Consider the following 26,491-nt stretch of genomic DNA (forward strand, 5'->3'; position numbering starts at 1 on the left):
TATTTTTTATTATCTATTATAAGTGGGTCAGTATCATTATTATAAGTTGAAATGTATATTTGTATTTGGGTCACGGCTTGGCCTAGTGGGTTGAAAGTATAGGCCCCGAAGCTACACCATCTGAGAACCACTAAATTAGATTGTGTTGTTCTATCCCAAGCATAGTAAATCTTGTTCTGCTTGTGTGGCCAATGTGATTCAGCAGCATGTGAACAGTTTGTTTAAAACATTTTTCATAGTGCTTATTACATACCGCCGTTACCAACCTGGGAATCTAAACATAACGGAATGAAAGTCAGATGTTCTATGTGCATTTAGGTTTTTGTAGCCAATGCGTCCATATTATGTGTACATTTCTACGTTTCTGTTGGATTTCAAGTGAGCAATTGTTGTTTTCCCACAGCAACATTGTTATGCACCACTTCACATAAGTATTATTCAGAAACTGGCCCTTCAAAAACTGACCCGTATGCCCACACCCACAATATACAGAGGTCTACTAGAAAACACAGCTCAAGTGCCCTTATTGACAAAGGTTACACTGAATTTGTATATTTATATCATGTCAGAAGTGATGTATCCGGGCTAAACATAACACTCTCTTGGAGGAAGTGATCCTTACACCCTGCATTGTCTCCTCTAAGTAGACAGGTAATAGAAGGGTGCTGTGGAGTGTGAGACACCAAGCCACACCCTGCAGTGGTGTGAGAAGATAATTGCTTGTAGCTGCTGGCGTGGGAGGCCTTGTATGGCTCTAACGTGTTATTTCAGATGACTCAGGTTACAGGTTTGAAAGGAAAAGAATGTCTTTGGAAGAGGCAATATCTTTTAAGTGTTCGCGGAAAAACTTGTGATTAAATGGCTGGTGTAAAATACGGTCACGTGCTCCAAGTATGCGTCTCTATTCAGGGTATTTCCATTCTGTATGTGGTTATGTAATACCTCAAACTATAGCCAGGACTCGAGCCTGAAAGTAAAGTTGTAGCATTAGAAGCATCTCCTAATAGTCTAAATCAATTATCTGGGAGTAGAAGCACTTTTGTTTTGAAGTTTGGAGGAGTTCAATGGTAGATTTTAGTTTGTTAAATGATACTTAAATTGATGGCGTTCATGTTTTGTCTGGGGGGCAACAGTAGCTTAGATGGTACAGCGGGTCGTCCTACAATTGAAAGGATGGTGGTTCAAATCCTGGTTCTCGCAGGTTCACTTCACCCACCTTGCCTTCAGCGCCTGTGTGAATGAGTTAGTGGTTCCTATCATGATTGTTAAAGCTATACCTATTTGTTTTTAATATATGTATATATATATATATATATATATATATATATATATATATATATATATATATATATATATATATATATATATACATATATATATATATATATATATATATATATATATATATATACAAAAGAGTAAAATATGGAGGCCAGTCAATATGAAAAAAACAAATCTTGATATATTTGTCTTTCTTTTTGCCTAGCCCTATAATACAACCAAAACTTCCTGTGTAGGCAGAGTACTCAAGCCACGTGCAACAATATTTTTGTCTGGCCTTGACTTTTGGAGCTCTTTAAAAAATGTAGACTATGTTGCCTGACAATGGCATGTGTGAGGTGGTTGCTGGTGCTCAATGCTTAACAGCAGCAATAAGAGTACATGTGCAATATATCCAGTCAGGGCGGATCATTCTTTAACTTTAGTTAAAGCGACAGACCCATCAACCTCCTCGGCCATTCCATCTCCATGTCTACCCAACTGCCAGTGCAAGGCTCCTAGATATTTGTCCTAACTACGGCCATATCATTTTAATTAACACCTCTCTGCAGTAGCCTATTATTCGTCTCTTTTACTTACAACAAAGGCAGAATTCACCATCTCTCCTCCGAATTACTCTCAGCTGCATTATTGCTCACCTCTTGGCAGGCAGAAAAAGCTATAACAATATTGCATTATTATTTTATTAGTAGGATCAGGGCTTTTACTGTGCCGCTGTGGCCACTCTTGCCATTGTAAATGGGCTTGACTCCTATGTAGCGGCGCTGCAAGCATAGATTAATGGTACTTTAATGCACTGCCCAAAAGCCTAATCCTCTTCCTGACCACTGCATCCAAGAACTCAATATTGACCAAAGAAATCACTCTAGTACAGTATCATCATCCCATCTGTATCTAGAGTAATTCTTCACAGCACCAGGAAAGCTCCACAGATGTTCACCGCTTTGCAAATACAGGTATGCCTGTTACAAAGGCAAGAATACTTACAATCAACTAAAACTTTCAATGCATGGTTGCAAGTGATAAAGGCTGTCCTAAAAATGTGATTTCTAAATAATTCTAATCAAAATCTCATTACTTGCAGTAGATAGAAAATCACTGGTAGCATTTTGAAGCACAGCACTGTAATAGCATTTCAACCTGGATAGACTCAAACAAACAAAAGAGACGATTAATTGACAGATATGTGCAGTAGATATCAGATATATGAATTGAATGTAGAATGGATGGGCAGGTTAGAGTTGGAGATGTCTTCCCCCGGTACCTGGACACTGGTGGTGGTATGGGAGGCCTGAGAGGGTGCTGCAGGGAGAGCCGTGGATTGAAGAGGCGGAGATGGAGGAGGTGGAGCACAGCACAGCTGGGAAGCGAATGGCCATGAATGCCAGAGGCTTCAAAGCAGAACAGAGGGCGATGATTGATTGCTACGAAGGTGTGGCTCTGCGCTGATAGGCTGAGGAAGAGGTGTGACCCTCGCAGACACAATCATTGGCTGGAGGTAGGAGATGCTAAATTGGACCTTTAACCAGGAAAGTCCCACTGCGCTTAAGAATGTCGTTTTGAGGGGAGTCTTAGTGGTAGGGGAAACTGAAGTACCTGGAGGAAACCTAAGCAGACACGGGGAGAACATGCAAACTTCTTGCTGTGAATTATAGGACCTTCTTGCTGTGAGGCACGAGCGCTGACAGCTGCACCACCATGCCGCCCAAAGGCTTCATGTTATAGAACCCACTGTAGGTAGTATAATAGAAATAACATATCAAGTAATAAATAGATGAGTAGCAGCAAAAAACTATGCACTGATTGAAAAAAAAAAATGATCTGAAGGAGGCAATAAGGCTGAAACGTAATAAAGGGTGATTTTGTAGATTACTGTGACTGATGTGGCCTATGTTGGTTACTTAAGTTTTTAATCCGAGGAGGACCATGTGCTGCTCAGGATTGGCTCGAACCGGTGACATTTTCATGCCAAGATGAATGCCCAGATCACTGCACTAAAATGTTAGATCATCCTATTTGAACCAGTATCCCTTGAACAGCTAACACAAAACTGTCTACGGCATCTGATGGCTTTTACTTTTGAGCTGCCAATTGTTTTTTACTGTCAAAGCATAAAAAACAGTCTCCCACTCACCATTTGACGCTTGCCGTACATTTTGTCAAGCTATTTTTATTCATTGTGGTGGGCAGGACATTGTTTTTAGCTGTTTTGTCGTTTTTTCCCCCTGAATTCTCTTGTTCGTAAAATCAAAGGATATGAGTTTTGTTGGATAAAATATAATCCGGTGCAAGTGACACAAGAGAGTACAACAAAGACAGGAAACAAAATGAGATATGCTGGTGGAGGATGGCTGTCTGACAGTAAGCTGGGCTGGTGACAGGAGTGGAAAAGTGGGAGATAAGGGAATACATTTGCAAGTTTGGCTGAAGAGGGTGTTACAATGAGTAGTGGTGAGAATTGAGGGAAAAGCCTCCATTGTGAGCATTTGCGAAATAAACAAGTACATTGGAGCCAGTCAATTAAAAGCATGGATTGTCAGGTCCTATTTAACTAATAAATAATCTTGAATCATTTGTAGTTCAATTTATGTTGTGCTGTCATTGAGCAACCCACTTAACCCACTTTTAATATTTAACATCTTTAATTTGAAATAATCACAAAAGAATGTTCTGTAGATATACCCCAAAGCAACACATTTCCCTCTTTATTTTCATCTTCTTCCTACGTGTTGCATCTTAATTCATAGACGATTAGAATCCCTTCCAGATGCATTGTGATCTCCTTTAATGACCCATTTGATTGCGGTAAGTACTTCCAGCACAATCCATATTAAGCTATGCAAAATGTGGAGAGTCAAGGAGTGTCTCTGCTTACAGACCTTGCAGATATGGTTACCTGAACTTAATGGCTGCGTAAATAGGCACAAAGTTAGTAGATTTATCCTTGAATATCCATCAACGCCTCACTTAGTCCATTAACGAGTAGACTCTGGGGGGATGGATCATTGCTCCCAGCCTTGGCAGCTAAATTCCCTAAACTAGACTGATTAATCAACCTTGTATCTTGAGCATTACAGCAGGGGAATAGGTGCTTTAGTTTGCTCCTCACCTCGTTCGGGACGATCGTTTTCACTAAAGTAACAGTAATAGACTCATTCGCCCAATCTATTGCAATAACCTCCTCATTATGACTCTGTGATGTATGCTGTTTCAACATTGTGTGGAATAGAAACAAGACATCTTTGTTGAAAGCTTTTCCCGAACTTGGTCACTGCCGTTTTTGGCAGAAACGCGCCTCAAAGGAGTCAGGGAAGGGGAAGAAAGGGAACAAAGTCTTTGGCTTCTGTCTTCAGGAGCTTCTTAATGCTCTAGTTGTTGAAAGTCAAACTAGTTAAACACAAAGCTTAAGGTCTGTTTAAACTCTGCCCTCTGGGTTTGTGGGTTTGCCTAGAACAAAGATTATTTGAACTGTCCTAGTGTCAACACTAGCTATGATTTCTGTGTTGTCTTGATCCTTTTTTATATCGTATGTAATTTCTGCTTTTTAACTGTGTTGTGAAGCACTTTGTGGCCTTTGTCTGTGAAAGGTGCTATATAAATAAAGATTACTTACTTAACATTTTTTTTTTTTTTATGGAATCAGTGACTTTAAAGCTGCCCTTAGCTTCTACATTTTGCTGGCCCGTAATGGTCGCATTCCCACATTGCAGTGCTAGTTACGCCACCTTCGAAACAGCGAGCTAACTTTGTCCTGCAGAAGCAGACGAGCGCCACAGCTCCCTCGCCTCTCTTGATGCACCCCCCAACACACCCCTCACCCCCAACACACCCCTCACCATGTAAACACAAACATGTGCAGGGGTCGCAAATGTTTGAAGCAACAGACGCAGCAAGAGTCAGTGGCTAACACAGTCAGAGTTTAACATTGTGACAAAAGTTTACAAAAGACAGTAAACGGAGCTAAACATCTGACTAACCTGTTCTGATGCAGCTGAAATCCTCATGAAATGTCCATGTTGTTTGTTTAATAATCCAATATCTATCTGTCAGGTTTTGGGGGGGCAAAAAGTACATTCCAGGAGTATAGTTGAGGGGAAAATTCCTGGATGACTGAGAGACTACACACGCATGTGGTATATAATATATAATTTGCAACTGTCTGGGGTAAAGCCAAGCAAGGAAGTTAACTTGATGTTGTGAGTGTTTACAACAGTGCATTACTTAAAGGAGACAGAAAAAGAAAAATCAAAATGTTGAATGATGCTTTGATCCTTTTAAACACATTCATTAAACTTCTGTCCTAAGCCTCCCACATTTCAAGGGCTAAGTCTGATTCAATCATACATGAGGCTGATCATTTTCCTCCAGAAATTCTGTTTTAGAATATCTAACACATATATTGCTTGGCATTCTTAGGATCTTCAGTGAACGCTGTCTGGTTCAGTTACACTTTCATTCCACTGGGTTAAATTGAACACAATGTTCCAACAGCTTGCATGCTAAGCACTATTCTAGCTTTGGGTGTGAAATGTGAGACTCCTTGGTTTGTGCTGAGGGTGGAGGTGGTAGTGGAGGTAAGAGTGAGAGATAACAAAGAAGGAAATGGGAACAATAGATAGACTGAGGATGGAGGAGGCTGTGACATAACACTGGCATCTAACCCGTATAAACTGACCTGCATTAGCCTTCGTCGTTTTCCCAAAGTGCCGGTTGGTCCGATCAGATCTCTCATTTGATTTGTGGCAGGTTTATCCAATTACAGGTCCCAGAGAAAAGCAGCAATTCTTTTAAAAGATGCTATTGTCCTGATTGTATTGTGTGTCCAATGGTTTTGACGGTAAAAGAATTGTTCTATCGGAGAAAGTGATGTTTTCTGGAAATGGAAGGCATGGGGTAATGGCTAAAACATTTAAAAAAAAATACTAAATCAAGACTAAAATGGAATTAGAAAAAACAAGACTAAAAGTGAAAAATGTTTGAAAACGTTTCAATCTCAGAGAGAAAAACTTTTTTTCAATCTCAGCAGTCTTCCAAAAAGGAAGACTTCAGTAATATGGATATTGTGCCACATAATAATGCAATAGCGAGTTTGGCAATACATTGTGCTTCCCTACTTACAGTAAATTGAATGCTTATTTTCATTGTTTATGGTACAAGAGATACAAACTTTCAGAAACTACCCAGACAATGATATTTTGCATTGAGCTACTGGCAATTCCACCTGAATTGTGATGAATGTCTATCCAATTGCAATCCTGGGTAGTTGGCGCCCATTTGATCCACTCCCTAGAAATCAAAGTCTGATTGATCCTGGAGCAGACCAAGAAATAGCTTATTAGCATAGGCTGAGGCTGACCAATATCAAATACCTGTGACTGGCTCGGACGTTGTTTGTCCTAGAAATATTAAAAAGTTTGTGCTAGATCCAAAGGCTCATTGCTCCGGTCCAAAATAACATCAGGTTTTTGGGGTTATTTTTCTGTGTTGAATCATCCGCTTGTTCTGCTCTGCGTAAAGTCCCATTTTACCTTTACTAAAGCATGTCAAATCTTGCTGGAATGGCTCTGATATTACTCTGTCAGCCGGAAAGCTCCTACTGTTTGCCCCAGGGATCTGCTCTGTCTTCTTTTTGCCGTTTTGATTTTTTTTTTTAAAGGTCATCACCTGAAGGAAACCCAACGCAGGCATATTTTCCTCAGCATTTCTGTATCCTCAGGCTGACTGGAAAATCACAGGTAAACACCAATCCTGACAAAATTAGCTTTCATTCGTGCACCATATGACTTGAGAAAGGATGTTGGGCTTGTGTGATTACTTGTTCCATACGAAATGGGGATTGTGATTATTAATAATTAGAATAATGCTTTGGTCATTTTTAATATTGCTCATCCAATCCATTCTCTGTAGTGGGGAACTATGTTTGTAGCCACAGCTGCACCATTTAATAGGTTATGTAACTATTTAACTCGCTGTACAGTCAAAAATAATAGAATTTTGCATATTCCATACTAAGAATTACTGTATATGTATAGCATAAGCAGTCATCTCAATATTTCCCTCCATTCTATTTATTATTGTAGATTCTTTTATAGCAGACGTGGGCAATATTTTTTTCACAAGGGGCCACATGTGTAACCTGTGTGTGAGTTACTGGGCCACATCAATGATAACGTGAATTTAATTCTGCTCAACTTTCTTCCTTTGCGAAATGCTCAAAATTATGTCTGGAACTAGCTTGATGGTAATTGTTGATATTTGGAAAAAAGCAACAAAAAAAAGCAAACAGGCCCCAATCAACAGTTTCAGTTTGCGGGACCATGGTATAAGCGGGATAATGTACTCCGAGGTGTCCACTGCGTCTGACGGTTCACGCCTCCACGTCGTCCAGTTATTTCTGATAATGGACACCTCGTCGTGCATTATCCCTTACTTAATGTACAAACCACACCGGATTGTAGCCATGGGCTAATTTGCATCCGTTGTCCCAATAACACAACCGAATAATTTGCTTATGTGATTGGATTACCTCCAAACTTGTGGGAGCAATGATCATTTCTCATGTGAGCCAGCTCCCTGACGCTCCTGTTATTGAACAGAAAGTGTCTGTCAAGCTCGAAGCTTCTTTGGCATAGTGATTTTGAGTATCATCTCCAACAATTTGCTGAATGTCACTCTTCTCTCTCCCCTCATTTTCTTCACCTTTCTATTCTAAATAAAGACTATGGGCCACAAAACAAGAGTTGACACAATGTAGTGTTTGGGTATTTCACACCCTCCCAAACAAACGTACATTTACTGATAATTTGACAAATTGACGTGAAACTTTCTGTGTCAAAGGGTAAATGAGTTTTGAGAAGTTTGCCTTTTTTGCTTTTGACAAAATCTTCTTGTTTGTTTTTACTGCGTTGGTTCTCGAAATGCAATGTTAGGTCTGCATTTTTCATTTTTTCAGAAAGAGCTTATCAGCTAATATACAACATTATCAGAGCAGTTAACTGAGGACGTTGCTGTCATGTGCACAGACCATATCCCAGTGACAGTTTTGAAAAATAGAGAATGCCTGTCCTTTGTCCTTAATTCTGCTGACCCCAGGACGTGACTGATTGAGTGTCGTGAGATCCACTCACTCTTAGCTTTAATCATCTTCATGTAACAGTGTACTATTATAGATGGAAGCTAGTCCGACCATTTGTGAGATACAATAGCTTACTATGGTGGCACAAAGGGCAATTTACATAGAAATGACCAAATTACTGAACGTTGGCACTCTGGTCGGATGCGATAATTCAAAGGGGCTACGCTTGCGACTCAGCGCGTGCTGGTTCTCTGACGCAGGGTCCAGCTTCCAGCCAACACTAACAGGCAGAGAGCGCCGGTCAGCTGCTGCCGGAATGTGCTGCTTCAGCGAGATGGAGGTATTTTGTCATCAAGTATCGCGCGTCCTCTTGCCCTTCTGCGTATCGATTCCTCTGCACTTCAGGCAAGAAAGGAGAGGACAAAGACCCTCTAACACAGCCCTAGTGGACTGGGAAGAATTCAATTATCCAGTACATGCTAAATGGGAGGCAGATGCTGGGGCTGGATTTGAATTCAACATCCACTTTCCAGCTGTCAGCAGCTTCCATTGTCTCGTAAAAGCTTATGTCCAATCAAATCATCAGTGCATGTCAAATTACTGTTCGCTGTTGTTCTCACTTGATCTATTAGAAATGTCACTTGAAATTGCAAAATTGAACGACTTTTAATCATAGGGGCAACAGACGCTCAAGTGGTAGAGCGGGTTATCCAATAACCGAGAGACTGGCGATTTGAATCCCAACTGCCGTTTTGTCCTTGGGCAACACACTTCACTCATTGCCGTATGAATGTGTTGTGAGTGAATGGTTGGTGAAGCACGGAGGGCACCACCAACCATTCACTCACCCATCTGCCCAGGGTTAAACTGACAGGAGTGAGGTTGTGCAGCCTTCCGTCAGTCTACCCTTCGAGAAGCTTGTCAACACAGGCTTCTAAAGTGCAATACAAGTGTAAACCATTATTATTATTATAGTAATAATAGTAGATGTAAATCCTGAAAAATGGTGACAAATGTATTAGTAAATTGTGTATTAGCTAGCTTCACATACTGTATAGTTTTGCATAGTTTATATTAGTTATTGGACACTTGTAAAATCTCACTGCTCATATTTGAAGCAGTAAATATGAGTTCTATTAACTGGACAAACATTGTTGGAGCAAGAAAGTCCTGTATGGGTATAATTCCCAGTCTGTCTAGGGGCTTTCTGTGTGAAGTGTGCACATTCTCTTTGTATCCTGGTGATTTTGTCTGTTATGATTTCGCCCATCAACATAAAATATGTACAATAGACCAGGGGTTCTCAAAAAAACAGTGGTTCGGGTACCACAGGTGGCACAAAGGCTGCTTCAACTATCAGGTTTAATGTGATTTTGTCTAGCCTTGTTTAGAACTAAACTTTATACAGTCCCATTGAGACCTGATTTAGTGCACATCTTGACATTTAGACCTAAATGTTTTTTTTGTAGGTGGTGTGTGGTGTAAGAACCACTGCAGTCGGCTAATCCTTCAGAAAGGTACCCCTGACCAAGCCTATAGTTCAAAATGGAGACGGGTCCCTGGCCCCTGCAGTTTCCCCGTGGTTGCTGCAGTGACACTGAAGAATGGGGTAATTCAGAGGACAAATATTGCTATGACGACAATAATGTATACCTTACTATAGGCAGCCAAACTTTTATACTGTTGGAATTCTGAAGGTCCACGAACGTACCCACGGGGAAGTTTATTTATTCCATTGTTGCTTATGAGTTGCACGTGTCCATAATCACAATTACAATACTCTCCTCCCATAGCTAAAACCGCTAATTTGCTTGCATGTCCATAAGCATGCAAATGCCTGTTTACACTGTTCTAATGCTATGTAAATGGCAGATTTTTGTGTGTACATGGAACTGATCCCTTTGGACGGACACATTACCCAGCGGACCAAGGTACACCAAGCATTTCAATTAGGCCGAGGAGGAAAAGCATGACACAGCAAGCAGGTCTTTTTAGAGGAGCTAATGTGATGTACAAGTAGTCTCTGATGATATCAAGTAAACTGAATTTGCAGACGCAGAGTGAGTGAGTGGCATCATGGGAAATTTAGCTTGGAGCAACTTTCATTTGGCGCCGTTATTATATCCAAACTCGCTGTCCTCTTTACAAGTAGCAGTGCCTTAAGATTTTGCAATGATCTGCCTTTACTTGTTTTTAATTTTAAGTTCCACCACATGAAGGCTAAACAAATATGTCCAAAATTAGTGTAAAATCTTGAAAAATTGTGAGTGAAGAATAGAAACACTTTGTTAATGTGTTTTCCTCCCTTGTGTTGACACTTTGTACACAGAGTTTGAGGATTGAAGCATGACAAATAGGAGGGTATTAGGTAGTGAAATTAATCTAGGATTTATTTCTATGTGCGTGCTGACTGCCATGAAGCAAATCATATTAGGGGAAAAATACAGGCAATCCAAATTGAAGCTAAACACTTTGGGTTTCAAAAAACAGCTTAATGGATTAAATTGAGATCCCTTGTATATGTGAAAGTCTCCAAATGTGAAAGAACGTTGCATAATGGGGAAAACGGTAGAGCCTGTTAAGTAAATTGGCGTCTAGGCGAAATGCTGAAATGGCTGACGGAAATTCAAATAAAAGGAGATGTGAATTTTATTTTTAGTAATCTGCAAGCTTGGCATATCAGAGTGGACTGTAGCCGTGTGCTTATTAGATTTTCGTGAGAGTGTCTGATTTACTGTGACAGAACCCAATTGTGCTGTCTGTGTTTCAGGCTTAAAACAGAGCGACAGTCTATCCAGGGAAATATTGTATCTTGTCCCAAAAAAAAAAAATCCCATTGTATTGGATTTATTTGCAATCTCCCAGACTTTAAGATGAAGTCCTGTCCCCGTTTTGGAAGCAGACAGGATCAATTAGACAGGGCAGGGGTGTTCTTAGGGTGGGATCACTTGTGCATTTGAATGTTAACGTTCAAACGGACATTTTACGTGAGTTAATAGATTCGTTTTATTGGCAGCAAAGATTTAGTTGCAAGACAAGTGCACCATGGGAGTCTGTGTCCTTTTCTTGGACTGTTGAATTTTAAGCAAACGATTGGATTGAAGAGGACTCTTTAACCGAGCGCATTTTTTCAAATCTAAAAGCATCTTGATTGGAGCTTGCAGCCTGTAGAGCAGCCCCAGATCTTTTTCCTAGCGCTGTTGTTTGTCAATTTTTTTTGCTGCACTTTCATCGCCCGTTTGTCACATTTTTGTCACATTTATTGCTCTTTTGTGGCTGTTTTTGTCCTTCATTTGTCGCACCTTTTTTCACATTATTTTTTCTTACTTTTTTGTTGCACTTTCATCACCTTTTTACACTTTTGTGGTTTTTGTTGTCACTTTTTTTTGGACACTTTTTCCCCCCACAGTTTTAGATTTGGGTAATGGTAAACTGGAGAAAATGTGCTCTGTTCAGGTGGGCGTTAAAGCAGCACTAAGTAACTCGTGCCCCTAGAGGCCATAAGCGCCACTGCAGGTGTCGTAGCATGTTACGTTTTTTTACTCATTAATTGTCCATGAGAGTAAATACTACACTGACAGAGGGAGAGAGGGATATTGTACATCCAATTACACTATTACACAAAAAAAATTAACTCAAACTTGGCTGTACTATTTAAGTGGGGCTAGCCCGCAGCTAGCTTTGCCTGTTAGCCTGTTAGCTTCTTCTTCGTGATTCCATTAGTGTGTATTGGTGACTCCTACCCGGTGGCAGCGAAGTTGCAATTGCGTTTTCTTGACCAGAGACACCAGGGGGAGATGAAAATCCCATCAACACTTTCATAACCCCCAGAGGAAGGATTTATTAAGGTGAACAAGTTGCTTAGTACTGCTTTAAGAGGTTAACACATTTGACAAAACAGGTTAGATTATGTTATTTAGATAAAACGACACCAAACCATTTCATTGACAAGCCAGAGTTTGAAGTAGTGCCCCCTCCCCTCTAAGGCTAACTATCAAATCCTAGCAAGTCATGTAATGGGACTTCGGATTAGATCTCATACCCGATTTTAACACAGTCAGCTGCTTTGCCTCTGTATGCTTTGTGTCCTGTGATCCAAATAACAAGCACCACATGATCAAATGTGACTGGCTACAGCGTGGCAGCTAAAATAGTCTCTTGAGTTAAAATCTCATTACATAAGAGAAGTCTGTAACACATAACGGGTGACTCGAGCACATGCCGAGGGCAACGCAAAGATACTATTGTATCCAATGCTTCTTAACAAAGCACTTGATGTTATGAACCTACTATGTGTTATTTTTGTTTAATGGTGTTTCTCTTTTATGACTTACTTTTATACTATTCTACACTCTCCTATTCTAATCGAGATCTGCAAATCATTTAACACGGAGCCCCAACTGTTTTTGAACCAAAGCTGTCCTTCCTCTGATTCGCTGTGGAATGCGTCGTCTTGTCTCTGTAACTCATTACCTTCTACTTATCTACAGGAAGAAGAAAAGAGGACACCCGAAGGCCCCGACCCGATCGCCCCGCCACTGTGTTTGGGACAAAGGCAGTCATTGTGGCCGCTCCACGGGTGCACCATAAGCCGGGACGTCCTGCCTCGACACAGCCACAGCCCCTCCGATGTAAGCCTCTATAGCCCGTGTCCACTCAACTGTGACTAAATGACTCGAGCTGTAGTATGTGCTGCGTTTCGTAATGAAATCTTTTCAGTCATGCGCGGGAAGGTCCCCAGCATTTTGTAGCCAGGGAAAGAATGCCAGTTATGTCCGTCCTTTCACACGTGGAGGGAGAGGTGCGCTCAGGCAATCAGCTGGTCTCCGGAGAAGTACAGTGCATGCACTTGTTGACAAGAGTGGTAGATTTATCGTTGCTGCAATAGGCAAATAAAAAAAACTCCTCAATCCTCACTCCTAATTTCTGTCCTGGACTCACCCTCTGCTAACACCGGGAGTGAAAGCTGAGAATAACAGCTGCCAACTAGTAGTCAGAAATAGTGGAGGCAATTTGAGTGCTGAAGAGAGCATAAGTCTGGACTGTTAAAAGAGGAGCACCACATCACACACACTGAATATGTAGGTCTACTCAAACTTACCTGAATGAAACAAAAGGCAACGTCTTGCATTTTGGCTTTCATTTATCTCTCATATCAATTTTAACCTGAACCTGAACCGACCGCATTGTCTCCAGTTTGGCTTTACCCAAATCTAAAAGCTTCTCGACTGGAGAGTAACAGTGTATGCTTCACTGTTACTCGTTGCCGCGTTTTTGTCACATTTTTTTTATGTGACTTTGTTTCTTTTTTGTCATGTTTTTGTTGCCTTTGTTGTTGCTTTTTTTTAGAGTTTTTGCCACATTTTTCTCACTTATTTGTCGTGTTATCACCACGTTTTTGTTGAGTTTTCGCCCCGTTTTTGTCACTTTTTGTTGCTTTTTCATCGCCTTTTTTCATTGCTTTTTTGTCATGTTTTCACCACATTTTTGTCACTTTTTTGTCGGGTTTTTGTCGCATTTTTGTTGCTTTGCCGGCACATTTTTGTCTCCTTTTTGTTGTGTTTCGTCATGTTTTTTTTTGTCATTCTATTGTTGAGTTTTCATCCTTATTTTTTCAAGAAGCTTTTAGATTTGGGTAAAGCCAAAGTGGAGAAAATATGTTTGGTTTAGGTGAGAGTTAAGAATTTAACAACTTTAACTTTTGCCGTCTAAAATCACCATAATGCTGAAATGCAATCATTTCCCTTTGGATCTGTCACAGACTAAACCAAAGCCTTTCTTTGCTCAAGTCTTGGTAGCTTTAATTTGGAGTGTAAATAGACTTAAGCATTGTGATATTTGAAAAAGTAGCTTGAACATCACATAAAAAATAAACAAATGCTGTTTATGCCACAATCTTCTTTTTCAATGTTGTGATATTGAGCATGTTGCCTTAGACAGGATACCAGAGGGAGAAATTCTGTCCAGGATCATGAAAACTGAGCTTACAAGGTGGCCCCTGAACTCAGCACGGATCTGGTCTGGTCCAACATGTGTCTGCTGTAAACATTGCCTGGCTATTTTGCCATTATCTTCAAGTGAAAGAAGAAGAAGAAGAAGAAGATCTTTATTTATATAGCGCCTTTCACAGACATAGAGTCACAAAGCGCAGGACGGGCACATTGTAAAGCAAACTCACACGTTTGATTCATGAGCCTCATTGCGTTTCCCTGGACAAATATACAACGACCAAACAATGACCAGATCTGCTTTCAGTCACCCAAACAAGTGCTGTCAAATGGATAGTGGAGTAATTTGTTAGCATGAAACAGACAGGAGCTTTGCCAAAGAGTAAACCATGCTGTTAATGAGGTCACTGACATTTTGATTAGGAACAGAGCTACCGCATCAGTGTATATTTGATTCGAAGAGTTTCTGTGTAGTGTCTGCAAGTCATGTTTGTTACTCCTTCCACCAACCAAGGACAGACGTTGAAGCCTCTAAATTGATTCCTGTAGGTTAATGTTCAACGTCACTAACCAGCAGCTCTGTTGGATACGCTCCGCCCAAAAGTTGCTAGGATGGCCCCCAGTAGAGCTGCAAGATTCATTTAACCTCTTAAACCCCACCTGAACAGAGAACTGAGGACATTTTCTCCAGTTTGGCATTACCAAATCTCAGCGAGGAAAACCAGGATGAAAACTCGGAAAAAAGCAATGAAAAAAAGCAAGAAGAGTGACAACACAAAAGAGTGACAAAAACATGGCAGTACAGCAACAATAATAGGGCGAAATCAAAAAAGCAATGAAAAAACCTGACGAAAAAGCAATAAAAACACAAATAAAATAGCTTTCAAATGAGCCATTACACCGTTGCTCTCCAGTCCAGAACCTTTTAGATTTGGGTAAAGCCAAACTAGCGAAAATGTGCTCAGTTAACCCAAATCTTACACTTCATGTCTCAAAGGTTTCAATTATTCTGGTAGCAAAATTACCTCTGCAGAGAAATAACTATTGATTTCTGAAATAGTTTCGATGAAATGTGTGTGATCCTTGTGTTTTGCAGCTGGTATTTCAGTCTTCGCTCTAAAGTTATTGCTGGGTGTGTTCAAACAGAATGATGATTTCAAAAATGTAATGTTATATCTAGACCTACTATCACCATTGCTCAAGATGATACCTGGCTTTGTTTTTTCTTCTTCATATCCACAAAATGTCTTCCACAGTAAAGCACTCAAAGCCGTTGCTACTTGTATGTGTACTTAGGGCTGCCACTAGGGCTGAAAGATATATTGTTGTCGTATTGATATCGAGATATGAACATTGAAGATATTAATATCGAAAAAGCTAGATATATCGTCATCGTATTACTATCAAGATATGAACATTCAAAATATTAAAATCGAAAAAGCAAGATATAATTAACGATACAGATTTCATAAATAAAACTGCACTCTTTTGTGGTTATCACCTAACTCATAGTTATATCGTATCATATCGATATCGAGATATATGGCATGAACATCGAGATATGAAATGTTGTCATATCGTATGTTATATCGACAAATTGTTCAATAAATAACAGATAAACACACAATTTTTGGACTCGATATTTATTGTCTGTGCAATAAATATCATGCATTCACCCCCTATTTTTTCTTTGTAAAACTTCCTCAAAGTTCTCACTGACACAAATTGAAATAAATTGTGGTATTTGTGTGGTATTTTAGGATATTATGATGCACTTTTAGAACAAAAGTTTGCTGTCATTTTTATGCCTGAGAGTTGACAGTATCTAGTATCGTCTAGTCAATAATATCGTTTATCGCGATACTTTGCTGCCTCAATATATCGAACTTCAAATTTGTTTTTGTAACAGGCCTATGTGTAATGTGTTTTTTGTAGAATTCAAGGTCTATCTTTTAGTTGAGCAACGTTTCCTCTTGCATCATGTCCGATAAAAGCAGGGATGAGATGCAGGGTGACCTTTTCCCTTTCCAAAAACCTTTATAACCACTACATGACTCCAAACGGGTTTTTAAATCCTCTTGGATATCACATTAATTATCTTTTTCACAAATGCCAGACCATCCCTTAGGCCGTCCGTCTAATTAAACTCCTCTTGACAAAATCCCATTCTTTGTCTTCTGCCTGGACATGCCTCAAGTTCATGCCTCTGACAGCGGTTTTATGTACACAGCTGGCGTCTCCTCCGCCTGTGAGATTCCTGAGCCCGGGAAGTGCGTTCGGTGTCCATGGAGATGAGCCTCCGTTTTTTTTGCCTGTGCTGGAATGTTTGCCATCCCATCTGAACGGAAAGATAGCTACCTGGGGTGTGCGTGCGGACCTGCTCTGGCCCCCCTCCGGCTGGGGACACATCGGACAAGAAAACAGCAACTGCAGCAGGGGGAAAGTAACACCGGTAAGTCTATGTGAAATGAGATTTGCAAAATAATATGACAAGGGCGCCCGGGAATTGTACAAGTTGCAGTCATTAGAGCGTATCAGAAGTGTTGCGCGGAGATTTCTGTAGCCCGTGGGTGTAAAATGAGTGGGTGGGTGGCGGGGGTTGGGGAGGGGGGTAGTAGGCAGGAAGAGGGAACATGTGTGAATGTTTAAAAGGGTGATTCAGCAACCTCTTTGATATCCAGCATTAGAGTGATTACAGCTTCCTGCTAAAATGTTTGGGTTTCCACAAAAAAACAACTAATTAGCCAACTGAGCGTTTCGTTTGGGGTTTAATGAACAAATGACATCGCAGGAGGTGGTTAGAAGACGGATGTTCAACTCAAAAGGCCACAGATGTAGACTGGGGAATGTTTATGCTCTGATGTGGAGGAGAAGGTTGCTGGAGGATTAGTCGGTAAATGGGACAAAATGGGTTTGAGTGGATTCATGGCCTTTAAATAAATAATTAGGCAGCTCTATGTAATTGGATAAGTGAATTTGAACAGTTTGTTGTAAAGTGAATTAAGCTCGTGAGAACCGATATATCTATTCATAGTTGGTGCATGCCCAAGCCCTTGTAATGATAGATGATACCGTAACTATGGAAACTCTGGACCGTAGACACCTTTCTGCCATTAAACAGACACGTTGCAGTTAAGTGACAGAGGCTCAGACCCCAAAGACACTGGCCCTTTATTTTTTTTACATTCGTGAGTCCACATTACCACAATGTTGCAGAGACACAGATGTGGCCACACTAGACTGACTGAGCGCGATCGTGCTCTGAGGCGCCAAGAAAGTCAACATGTTGCCTGTCAAATCAATGTACATTTATGAAGTATTTTGTGAAATAGATATCATTTTTGAATCTGTGTTTCGCAAAACCACACACACAAAAAACACACATGTTTGAGTGTTTTCAGGCTGGATAGGACATTCATTGTGACTTGGCTATTCATTGTAATTACAAAGCGAGTTATAATTGTCCTATAAGATAAATATATAAAGAGATTTGATATAAAACATCATTGTACTGTATTTGCATGTGTTTTGAATGGGGGACGCAGACTACGCTTGACGCACGCATGGAAAAATAGGAGCTCGGTGTGGCCGCTCCAATCCACCGTCAATGGTTCTATGTCAAAACGCATCAAAAATGCATTGCGTTTACGCAGAACAGGGTCATAAAGGCACAAAAAACGTGGCCGGTGTGTCTGGGGTCTCAGATGGCAGAGCAGGTTTTCTGTTCAGAAGGTTGGCGGAGTCCTGGCTCTGGTAGATGGAGACTGTTGATATTGATAGTGTGCGTGTGCATGTATGGTGAATGGTGATGGGTGGAGCGGTCGATGGTGAAGATTGGCATCCTCACTTGGTATAGCGCTACCAGCTATGGTAAACTAATGGTAGTTTTGATGTAGCACTATGCAGTCCCACTCCCAGCACAAATATAAATGATAATTTTAATGTATTTTCTAGAATTTATAAATAGTATTATTCCGTTTGATGGTTTTAGACAATGTGCTTAGGTACCAACAGTCAAGTGATGGGAGATACCAAACATGTTCCCAGTCCCATATGGCTCAGAATTAATGCTGTCTCTTCTTAATAGGCACAGAATAAAAATTGCATGCACACCAGACATGCACTGCTAGCAGTTCTTGAAGTTTGAGAATCCTTGTTAGTTGTTAGAAGTCTGTGGCCCCATTAGCAGCCAACGATAACAAAGGATGTTGCTCCCATCTGCTCTTCTTAGCTGGGAGTGGCTTGATAGTCATTAACTACTGAGAATGACTTTCCTATTCCCACATTATCTAGCCATGGCTCTTACACCGTCATCTATTTAAAACGACTTTATTTTGTCCCTGTTGAATAAAGCTGACACCGAATGTAGGCCTGAAGCTGACTGGGCTAAGGCTGCACATGCGGGTGCACTGCAGACATAGGGGGTGAGTAAATGGTGCGTGGCCGGGAAGCGGAGGAGGAAGAGTCTGGTTTAGACATGCAGACCGCACTTTGGCTTTGTGTCTAATCCCCTCTGTCGTAAATCTCTCCGTTCTTTTCGGTGTTCGGACGTGCCTGAAGCGCCGCGGCCAGCTGCAGCACTGCCCTCCAGCATGGTAAAATACACACGGCAGCCAGCACATTAGCATACCCACTCACCCCCTATAAAACGTCAATGTGCATATTGATCCCCTAAGCCCCTCTTACAGCCGCATAGGCGCTTAGCTGGGTAAAGCCTCTGAGTTCAACGAGGATTCATGGCAAAGGTAAATGATTGTTGATGCACCGTAGAAAGGACCATAAATACAGTGACTAAATAAATTAAGTAGTAAACAACTTCTTTGAAATGCAAATGGGCCACTTTCATAAATATTTTGTAGATTGGGGTTTGTTATAGAGCCATTATTACTGGGGCGAGCAAATCGTTAGGAAGTCCCTTTCGCATTTCTTAAATGATTGCGAATTTTAAGATTCATGTTGACCTCCACAGGCTATTGGAGTTTGTTGCACCCAAGGCCCTGAACATAAAACTCCTATTAGAAACTACTTCTAGCAAATACATAATATTTCACAAACTCAATTAAGTTTGAAACTGACAGTCTCCCCCAGGGGAAACTGAAGCTACAAACGTAGTTTACCACCACCGAGTGTGGAGTGAATGTACAATTGTCTCATGTAAAGATCTTCTTCTTCTTCTTCTGAAAGCACCGGACATTTTGTTGGTAAAAGGCAACATCGCCCAAACAATATTAAAAATCTACACCAACCATCTTTATTGTGAATGCTAAATTTAGTATTTTATATTCTGAAAACTCCATTGGTTTAACATTACACTACAAATTTACAATTTGATGCAGTCAACACAAGTCCAATCTCTGTATTTGCAACACAAATAACCCAAAATGATTGATCAAATCCATTTAATGATATTTTATCATATTCAATACGTAGTCAACCCAGTTGTGCACTTTTACGTTAAGAGCACATCAGGTACTCCTTAGAAGTAGGTATATAATGGTGAATTTACTCTAAACTTGACCTCAGAAGCTCTTACCAAAAACAACCTAAATGTATCTCAAAAATAAAACTGCAAAACTGTCTTCCATGTTGCATTTTTATTGCTTATCTGCTACTGCACTAGTACATTCCTTTCAGTGCTGTGATCTTCCTCCTACTTCTGTGAACTTTGCTAAATGTGCAAACTTGGGGAAAAAAAGGCAAACTTCTAAAACACACTTTAGGAAAGACCAACTGCTGCTTTAAAGCCTTGATTCATTTGACACTCTGATCTCTGCAAAGACTTTGGTCTAGACTTGGAAGTTGTAAATTGCCCAGTTTAAAACCAAGAAAGAGGGAGTCGTTTGAAAGGAATTTGTTTTATTATAGGAGTCCTTCCGATGATCCTGTAAATCTGCCGCCGATCGAGTCAGGCTGCGGGTGGAACTAATAAGCTAAGTATGGCTAGAAGGCTTTGAAGTGGAGGCATATTCGTCAAAATAATAAACCTAGCTTTAGCGGGAGGTACTTGCGCTTGTACCTTTAACGCACTACTGGGGTATACTGTTACACTCCACATGTGCACTCCCCTCCTCCGAGACCAAGGCGTTCATTAATTGCGGTTACGCGGACAGGTTGAACCAATAACAGTTCGGGGGCGCAGGTTTGTTTTGGTAGCCTCGTGTTGCAAGTTTGGATATAGCAGTTAGCAAACGGTGAAATCTCCTTTTACACAAATGATCAGGCGCGTCTCCTTCACTTCATCATTTTGAGCGGGGATTGTTAGGGGAGCCTTGTTGGAGCTTGCCTGTGGCTGACAGAACGGCTCTTGGGGGAAACGGTGTGCCAGAGTAATTCTCCGGCACACTGAAAGCGGAACAGTTCAGACAGCTCTTAGTAAATTTTGATGCAGTCTAATAAGGCAATTACCTGATTGTTTTCCCTGCATTCTCGAAACCAGTCATATAATCCAACATAGCCATAACTCACTCTCTTATCTACAAATGCGAAAGGGAAAAGTTAAATTACAGCAAGTCAGTGCCAGAAAATACAGGGTCGTTAAAACAGGGAAATGGGCAGCTCCAGGTATGTTTTTAACCAATAAAACAATCTTGAATTTGCATTATAGAACTTCATTAGCTGTGCAAAACATGACCTTAAAGGGCACTCTGGCCACTTTCAGTAAATCATCTTTTCAAATGACCATTACTCAACACCCTCTTGTTGACAAACAACGGAAACCGATCTCTCCCCTCTCTGCCCTCCTTCCACCTTCATAAACTTCATAAACCACTCCCTGTAAGGACGAATAACTTGCCAGCACACAACACATAGTTTGATGTCTTAAATTACTGTATTTATAAAAAAGTTGTTGTGGAATGTTACAATGCATATTAAATTAAAGGCGCGTCAAATGTACAAAAAGCAGACAATATTTACAACTTAATTACAACATATACACTAAATGTGGCTTTAAGGCTGAACACAGAGAGTGCTTGAGCTTTCTGTGGAAAAAAGTAACAGTGCAAATAATGTAAAGCCTGCAACAGAAATGCAATATTCAGGGGATAACTTAAGGCTAAGATTAACCGAGCACAAGGCAGGTTCGAACAGATAAGAAAAGCTAAGTTGCCCTTGTACTGAAATAAGACACTGAGTCCAACGAATCCTTTCTGTGAGGCATACAGTGAAAATCCCAAACGAGCTTACAAACACGTGTTCATCTGTAATACAAAGTAGGCATCTATTCACATGAGGTAGTTGCAGCGGAGACAGATTGTGCAGGTGTATAGTGCGCAAAAGCATCGGGACACCTGCTTCTCATTGTTCACAGCTGGTTGTACTTTGCCTTGCAGTGCAATATGTGTCTGTGCAACGTGTCTATTCTGTCCTGGAGCAGCGCTGCGTGCTCGTCCGACAGGAAGCCCAAGTGGAAGGACAAAGGCTCGCTGTCTCGATAGACCTCCACGAGCCTTGTCCGGGCGTCTCTGCGTCTGTGCAGCTCGGCCACGCGCTCCGCTGTCCTCCGTCTGAAGACGCACACGGAACTCAGCACCGTCTTGTGATATTTCTCCCACATGTCCAGCACTCTGTATCCGTGCACGAGCCCTGCCTCGTTGTCGATGAAGACCAAGTCCCCGCGCGGCGTTCTGAGCAGGTTGTTCGTGTCTCGCTCCATGATGCGCGAGTCCCACTGCAGGCTGAACAGATTACTCACCAGCCTGTCAAAGTTCGCGGTGAGATAGTCCAGAATAATGAGGTCCGTCCACTGCATGAGCTCGAGCAGCTCCGCCGCACTTTGGTTCCACAGCTGTTTGAGGCCGGGGTGAAGCCCGCTGCTCTCCTGCCTCAGCGGGGCAGGTGTCACCACTCCGGTCAGGTTCGACACCCATTGCGTGAGCGAGACCACGGCTCTGTCGCTCCACTGTAGCCCCTCCACGCGCGTCCTTACTGCCTGCCACTGTTCACTGTCAGTGCTGAGCTGAGACAAAACCAGAGGAGGCAGGTTGGCGATGCCCAACAAACTGGCAAGATAATATGTCAAAATTTCGCCTTGCACTTGATCCGCGTTGATGCCATAGCGCACGCACGCTTTGGAGCCGTCCTCAAAAGTAGCGAGCTGATTTGATATCCTTCCGCATCCAGTCTCCAGCTTAACAATACGATATTCTCTGGCTCTCTCCCTCCACTCCCGTGCGTCCTCCTCCGAGAAGCCCACTGGAAGCAGCTCCTCTAACCGTCCGCTCCAGAATACCCCATCCTCTAAAGGGGCGCCTCCTAACTTGACCGAACCCCCTTTCCTCGCTGACCTTCTCTTGTTGTATCCATTCAAATGGTAATGCCGGCTTCCTACCGTGTGATCCGTGACGTTGCGACCTCCCAAGTGAGCTCGCTGTGGCGCCACCGGGACAGCCAACAGCGCACGAAAAGTTTTCGAGGAGAGGTCCGCAGGGAGAGCTCCCCCCGGCACCGTGAAGCCTCCCCTCTTGTGGCGCTCCAGGCGGCTCTCCAGCGCGCTCCACACGTAAAAGACGCTCCCGATGGCGCACATGAACAGCAGCGCCAAGAAGTTTGCAGAGAGGAGCCTCATGGTGGAGGTGCAAAAAAAAAAAAAAAAAAAAAAACAGACACCGCGGATGAGAATCAGTCCACAGTGGAGCGGATGCGATTGTCCCATTCAGCCCCTCGCTGATCGCACATGCGTTCAAGCCAGTTCATGTCCAGATCCGTTCAACAGCGTATTTTGAGCGCATAAACAACACCCAATGTTCCACCTTCAGTGTGCGCATTATATCCTCCTTTAGAGCGACAGCCTAACGCGTGCGAGGCTCGTCTCATCTCCGTGCGTCTTCACCGGGTGCTGGGTGAACAGTGCTGGTGCCGAGGAGAGATAGAGCCAGTGTGACTCGCTGGAGAGTCACGTGACGCAAGTCCCGAGATGGTGGGCGGGTCGTGGGAAGGAGGGGAGCGTGCGTGCATGTGTGGTTTGGCTCTCGCTGCCATTATGATAATTGATATACCTAGGCCAGGGAGGATGTTTTTTTTTTTGTTTTTTTTCCCCTCTTGAAATTATGTCACCGTTTTAAATAAATTATATTCTACTTTGGTAACAGGAGAGATGTGCGAGTTGGGGCTGAATTAGACTGAGATAAATTGGGTGCTGCAACAGTGAGAAGCAGCGTTATTGGTCCGTAGCATTTCCGGAGCCCATGTGCTCTTTTAATTAATTATGTGTGAATAATAATGCAGACTTGTGGTTTTATACCGTGTCAGTGGCTTAATGTTCTAGTCTAATAAGATCTCAAAAGCAGACTGTGGGTTGTTCACTGAGAAAAAATAATAATAATCTATATGGAGAATAAACAACCCAACAAATACTTTTTTATGCAGGCCTAAAGCGGTGTTTTGTAGTGTCTTGTTCTGTTGTGGTCAGTTCCCCCCCGAGTTCATTTCTGATCATTTGTTCCTCCACTGCACTTGTAAAATAATTTGCCCAGTGCTTCTCTGTGTTGCTATATCTGGTAGCTCAAGACCATTTTATTTAGGAAAGCTTTTTTTTGTTGACACTTGTTTATATTTTTACTACTCTGAGGTTGTGTAAATATTTATTATAAAATGAAATAAGAATACCTGTATTTGTCCATCAGTCGGAAAACTGCATTGAGTAAGAAATCAACAAAAGGCAAATAATCTAAACTATTCAATAGAAGTGTGTTAAAGGGGCTAGATGCAAGTTTGCCATTTTATACTCACTACTGCCACCTCAGGTCATATGTGTAGCTGCCGTCCTGCACGAGCTTAATATAGAAGCTGCAGTTACAAGTATGACCTGAGGTGGCAGTAGTGAGTATAAAATGGCTAACTTGCATCTAGCCCCTTTAAACTAAGTGCACGTCAGTGTACAACGTGAGAAAATAAGCATATTTAGAACATGACTACACCAAATCAAATCAAATTAGAGACTGTTGCAACCAGAAGTGAAATATATGTGTATCTGCTGTTTTGTAATGCATCACTTTGTTATTTTTACTTGCAATAACCACTACATAAATAAACTTACTATGAAGAATTATTATGCACATTTAATTAGTATGATGACAATACTTAACAGTAACAAGAACAACTTCACAGCTTCTTAGCCACATGGTTGTCCTCAGCAGCTGCTATTTGACAGGCGCTGTCAAGTGTAATGGTTCTGGAGTTTGACAGTGGGATTGTTCTGTCTCTATAGGCTCAATATAATGAGCATCTCACATGATGCTGCTTCTCCTGAAAGCACACATCATACATTTATAATTTGCAACCATGATTTCGGTGCCATATGTTTTTTTTTTCTACTACAGCAATGGAATACCTATACATGCCGCACTGCATATGAGATAGATCTAATGCAGTCTAATGCATGCACAGTTTGAAGATGAAAATCTAATTACAATCTTATTCCTGTGTCAATTTGCTATTTTGGTGATACTGTTAATATTGTGATTCAGTGCTTCTGAGGCAGTGTTCACATTTGGTCTATTTGAATGGTTTATTTGAAGTGAACTCTGGTACATTGACAGAATGTAATTTCACTCTGGTTTGCCTCAAGACTTCAAAATTAGTATAAATTGGCATAAAAACACGGATCAAAATGGTTATGTTCTTGCTCACACAGTATGTTCTTGTTACATGTGAGTATGTCGTTTTTTTATGCGTTTTTCAAACATTGGCCTATGTTTAAAGAGGGGGTATTATGCTTTTTTCAATCACATAGCACCAGTCTATATCACACTACAATGATGACGAAACCTTCTGTTGGTCTGTAAATGCAGTAAATTAGAATAACTGCCTTGTATAAAATTGCTCTCTCAAAATGGCTGTAGTGAATGTCTTGAAATAGGCCTCTGTCTCTTTAAGAACCTTTGAAACTTTCCGACACTCCCCCTCCACACGCTGTCTGTGGCATCAGTGGGGAGGGGGTTCTGCTGAGGAGCAGTGGTTGGTTACTCGGCTGTTGACGAAAGCTCGGAGGCGTCTCCGGGAGGTGGGGGCGTTCCTAGGAGGACTCAGGCAAACCTATCCCTAAAATGGCTGCCATCAGAGTTTTTACAGATTACTCAAAAATCCGTGAATGTGCCAAGGCAACACTTCAGGCATGTTTTTAATAAGGGAATTACATAATAACATGATATAAAGCTTGAAAAAGTCTATTTTGCATAATACCCCCCCTTAATACACAAACACAAACCCACGGTTCTCCACTCAGTCATGCTCTGAGTGAGGGGTATATAGTATACTTTCAGAATCAGCAAGTAGTTGTAGTTTGCTCTTAAAGTACAAAAACTACAAAGTGCACCAGAATCGTAAAAAAAAAAAAGAAATGGTGCCACTATATCTATTTGTACTGGTAAATAATGGTTAATTTCCGCTTAAAACACCCAGGACAAAGTTAATTTTCCGACTCCTGCCATTTTGCATGTGTTTTGTTTTATGCCAGATGCAACATGGATGCACACAAACTCCCCCGGCACGTTCTCGGACTTTAATTTATTCGTCATTAACATCCTCTTTTACCCTTCCCCTCATGTTTTATATAGTCCGTATCCTGAACCTTGGTTTCCCAATCAAATTAATTGGGTCATTTTTATAGCAACATGCCTCCATGCTAAATTGCCTGCGTCGAAAAGACAACAGCGGACAAGAATGCTCAATTACACATTAATGCATGCTTTAAAATGCATAGAGCTCTCCAAGTACTGTCTCGTTGCTCACATTCTCGTGATGGCAAAGCTTGAGAGGCATAATGAAGCTCGATACGGCTTTTTGTTTAGCTCAGGAACTCACATTTAAACCCGGTAGGCCATTTAATTCCCCCCCCTTATGTATTCAATTCAGCCTGGGGTTTTTGCCATAAGCTGGATACTTTGTACAATTCTTCACCCCCGATGATGCAGACTGACAAAATGTTAGGTTGAAAAGTTACATTTAAGTTCTGAAATTTGCGTGGTGGTGCATGGCTCAGCATACATTTCTCACTTGGTTCTTTTTATCATTTTATCTGTTTGTTTTTCGATTTGCTTTGATGAAAACTACTGGCATGATATTGTGTATTGCCAATTGCACAATGATTTGGCAAATGTCATGGTACAGAAGGTTTTTGATTCTCTTGGACCCTTGGTTGGTTGAGCAGGTAGTAAAACACGTTTGCTCAAAAATAAATTAAAAATAA

At 41.3% G+C, this 26,491-nt stretch overlaps 1 protein-coding gene across 1 annotated transcript; it reads right to left on the minus strand.

Annotated features, from left to right (window-relative positions):
* Positions 1-20,098: 20,098 nt before the first annotated feature.
* Positions 20,099-23,164, minus strand: fjx1 (four-jointed box kinase 1). The gene has a single exon (XM_079567499.1). The coding sequence runs from the start codon at positions 22,955-22,957 to the stop codon at positions 21,608-21,610; it is 1,350 nt and encodes a 449-aa protein (XP_079423625.1). The 5' UTR covers positions 22,958-23,164; the 3' UTR covers positions 20,099-21,607.
* Positions 23,165-26,491: the final 3,327 nt, after the last annotated feature.

The sequence above is a fragment of the Gobius niger genome (assembly GCF_951799975.1).
Source record: "Gobius niger genome assembly, chromosome: 12".
Classification (NCBI taxonomy): domain Eukaryota; kingdom Metazoa; phylum Chordata; class Actinopteri; order Gobiiformes; family Gobiidae; genus Gobius; species Gobius niger.